Source organism: Monoraphidium neglectum (genome assembly GCF_000611645.1).
Source record: "Monoraphidium neglectum strain SAG 48.87 unplaced genomic scaffold scaffold01217, whole genome shotgun sequence".
Taxonomy (NCBI): Eukaryota; Viridiplantae; Chlorophyta; class Chlorophyceae; order Sphaeropleales; family Selenastraceae; genus Monoraphidium; species Monoraphidium neglectum.
Genome location: NW_014012411.1, coordinates 3,554 through 6,882, shown reverse-complemented (window position 1 = coordinate 6,882; position 3,329 = coordinate 3,554). Strand labels below are relative to the sequence as shown.

Here is a 3,329-nt window from a genome sequence, read left to right as displayed (position 1 = left end):
CGGCTCCCATCGCGCCCCCGGCGCGCCGCTTCCTGCGCAGCGGTCGACATTCAAAGAAGTGCGCAAGGAGTGGCGGGGGCCGCGACGTGAGGGGCTGTGCATGCGGGGAGCGGCGTGCCAAGCGGTTCAGGCGCTGTGACGAGAGGCGCGGCGGCTCCTCGCTACTACGAGCGTGCGACGTCCTTTCAGACCAAACCTGAGGACTCCATGGCACGCAGCTGCCGCGAAGCTTCCAAGAGGTCCGGCGACAGCAGCCACGCGCGCTTGTGGACGCAGGTTGGTAGCTTTGAAGGAGGCGCCTGCTGGCGGGGGGCCGGCCCCGTCGCGACCGAAGAGGACGCTTCGTCCTGGCGTCGCAGCTCAAGCGCACGCCCGCCCTCCGCGCCATCGCCGCCGCCGGCGCTGTCGCCGCTGTCGAGTGTGACCTCAGCCGCTCCATCGCCAGGGCTGTCGCGCGCCGCGCCCCCTCCTTGGTCCTGCTGCTGCTGCTGCTGCTGCTGCTGCTGCTGCTGCTGCTGCTGCTGCTGCTCCTGCTCCTGCTGCTGCTGCTCCTGCCACCGTGCGTCCCCGCCGCGCTCACCAGCCATTGCCTCGTCCCGCGGCCTGTACCACAGCGGCAGGGGGTGGGGCGCGTCCACGTACAACAACTCTGCCACGTCAGCAAGCGCCCTTCGCAGCTCTTGGGATCGAGCCTGCGCGCGTGGTGGGGTGTGGAGGTGCCGGGGGGAAGGGGGGAGCATGGAGGCGGCGTCGCTCGCAACCGCAGGAAAGGTCGGAACTGGATTCGCGAGCGCCGAGAGGGGTTCGTGCAAAGCGAGGGCTTCGAGCTGTCGCTGCCAGGTGATGCGGCCCTCAGAAGCACGGCTCACTTTGAATTGGTGCGCGTTCTGGCGGAAGCCGTGCAGACACAATATCCGTAGCTTCCGCGTCCTCGCTGGCGTCACCCCACCCGCCCCGGTCGCCGCCGCGGCCGCCGCGGCCCTCCCCGCCACGCTGGGCGCGGCAGTGCGGCTCGCCGCCGCCCCGCCGCCGCCGCTGCCCGCCCACCGCCGCTCGCGGCAGAGCCCGCACTCCCACGCCGGCGCCTTCGCGCCCGCCGCGGCCCCGGCACGCTCGCGCGCCTCGCAGCGGCGGCACACCAGCACCAGTTGCCGGCACGCGCCGCACCGCGCGCGGGCTGCGTAGTCGTCGTGGGGCGCCGTGCAGCCGACGCAGCGGCCGATGCAGCGGGAGGCTCCGATTTCCGGGGCCATGCTGCCGCGCGGGTCGTATCTGGGCACAAGAGAGGTTAGGGTCCAGGGTTTAGGGTTTAGGGTGAGAGGTGCAGCGCGCAGAATGCAGCCCGTGCATCTGAGCGCAGGTACGACAAGCTCGCATCAAGCGCGGCCGCCTCGCACCGCCAAGTGACCCAGAGCACACAGATTATTCAGTATATCTGGGATCCCTCACCCAGCAGCTTCCCATCTTGTGACGGGCCCAAGTTGCACCCGTGGTGTCAACCACTGTGCAGGCGCCCCCAGCGGCGCCCCAGGGTCTCCAAAACACCGCCAACCACCGCCGCAGGCCGCCAGAAAGCTACAGGAACAACCCCTGGGGGACAGCCTCCCCACCCCCTCCCAAAGGCGGGCCGCCTCACACGAAGAGCTTGCCCGCGAAGAGGCCGCCGTCCGGAAATTCCTCCAGGTAGCGCTGCACGCCGCCGGACAGCTGGTAGACCTCGGCAAAGGCGGGCCCCTTCTCACGCAGATAAGCGCTCGCGCGCTCGCAGCGCACGCCCCCGGTGCAGTACTGCAGGAAAAGAGGAGGGTGTGGGGGCGGTGATGGCGCACATTGGAGCGCGGCAGGATCGAGAGCCTGAGGCTGGGCCGGCGGGCCGGCCACTCCCGCTGCGACCCCGAGGACGTCACCGCCAGCCGAGGCGTACGCACGCGCGCCCCTGCGCTGCTGGTCCGCAACGCCGCGGGTTGAGGGCGCAGGGGTGCCGCTCGTGGCTGGCGGCAGGCAGGAGTGGGCCGGCTGAGGCTTGGCGCGTCTGCCAGCTCGAAAGGCGGAGGGCATTGGGGCCCTCACCATGAGCACCCTCTTGCCAGCCAGCGCTGACTCATGGGCGTCCATCCAGGCTGCGGCGGCACGGCGAATGGGGACAGCGCCAGAAGGGGTGAGTCCGCGAGTGGGAATCCCGGGCAGAGAAGACTGTGTGTTTGTGTGTATGTGCGTGTGTGCATGTGTGTGTGAACGTGCGTGCGGTGTGCGTGCGGTGTGCGTGTGCGTTTGCGTGAGCGTGTGCGTGTGCATGTGTGTGCATGCGTGCGCTGTTGAAAGTGGATGTGAGGGGAAATCAACGGGGTCCGATGGGAATGGGGTTTAGCGGTGAGGGGAAGGGGGAAGCTGGTTGGGGAGATTCGGTGCACTGCTGGCAGCGCGGTCAGTCAGGCCTGAACCACCTACTCAGCTGGACACCCCAGTCACCAAGCTTCCTGCCGTGACTCCGGCGGACGGTGGGCCGCGGGCGCTGCGGGCCAAAGCGCACCTGGCAACTCGGAGAAGGCCCGAGTGCGCGGATCCATCAGCTCAACGCCGCTGACATCAAACCTGGGAACGCGGGGCACTGTAAGGGGTCGGGCCGCGGCAAGCTGGCGCCGCGCGGCCTCGTGCTTGCTGGCAATACGGAAACCGACTGCTGGTCGCCGTCCATTCGCGCGGCACCTCAACAGGCGCTCAGCTCAGGTGCGCGGTAAGCGTGCGTAACAGGCGCACAGCAGAAGTAGTACGCAGCCGCCAGCACATGCGTTTGCCGACGCACAACCGCAGCCGAGCGCACCTCCCGATCTGCGTCTCGTACGCGTTGCGCGCGTCGATCAGCACCGTCTGGCAGCCGCCGCCCCCGGCCCCCTCCGCCGCGGCGCGCTCCAGCATGTCGTGGAACGCGCGCGGCGGCAGGTGGCGGCCGCCGTTCGAAAAGGGGTCTGCGGCGGAGCGCGCGCCGGCGCCGAGGCTCACGAGCTCCTGGGGTGGGGCAGCGCCATGGGAGTGTGAGATGCATGACGTGGGCGCGGCAGGGCGGGCGAAAACCGTATTGCACGCCGATGCAAGACACCAAATCAGTGTGTCTGTTGGGAGCAGCGCGCATGGCCTAGCGGAGTGCCAGCCTGGTGACGCGCCGGTGAGATGGCCGCGGACAGGAGCCAGCGAGACGGCGCAACGCGGGTTTGTTTGCGCGCTCACGCGCCTTGCACACCGCCACTCTGAGGGCCTCGAACCCGGACTCCTCCAGCGTACCGCTGCTCAGGGCCCCGGGGTAGGGCGCGACCTTTGGGGTGGGGTGTGGG

General features: G+C 69.6%; 1 protein-coding gene across 1 annotated transcript in view; it reads right to left on the bottom strand.

Moving 5' to 3' along the window:
- Nucleotides 1–1,632: 1,632 nt before the first annotated feature.
- MNEG_7068 (hypothetical protein) overlaps nucleotides 1,633–3,329 on the bottom strand; it is a gene marked incomplete at both ends in the record, with an annotated part of 3,418 nt that continues 1,721 nt past the window's right edge. The window contains 4 exons of the mRNA XM_014044459.1: nucleotides 1,633–1,788; nucleotides 2,071–2,120; nucleotides 2,531–2,592; nucleotides 2,822–3,006. Coding sequence (XP_013899913.1) covers nucleotides 1,633–1,788; nucleotides 2,071–2,120; nucleotides 2,531–2,592; nucleotides 2,822–3,006 — 453 coding nt within the window. The remainder of the gene's footprint in view (nucleotides 1,789–2,070; nucleotides 2,121–2,530; nucleotides 2,593–2,821; nucleotides 3,007–3,329) is intronic.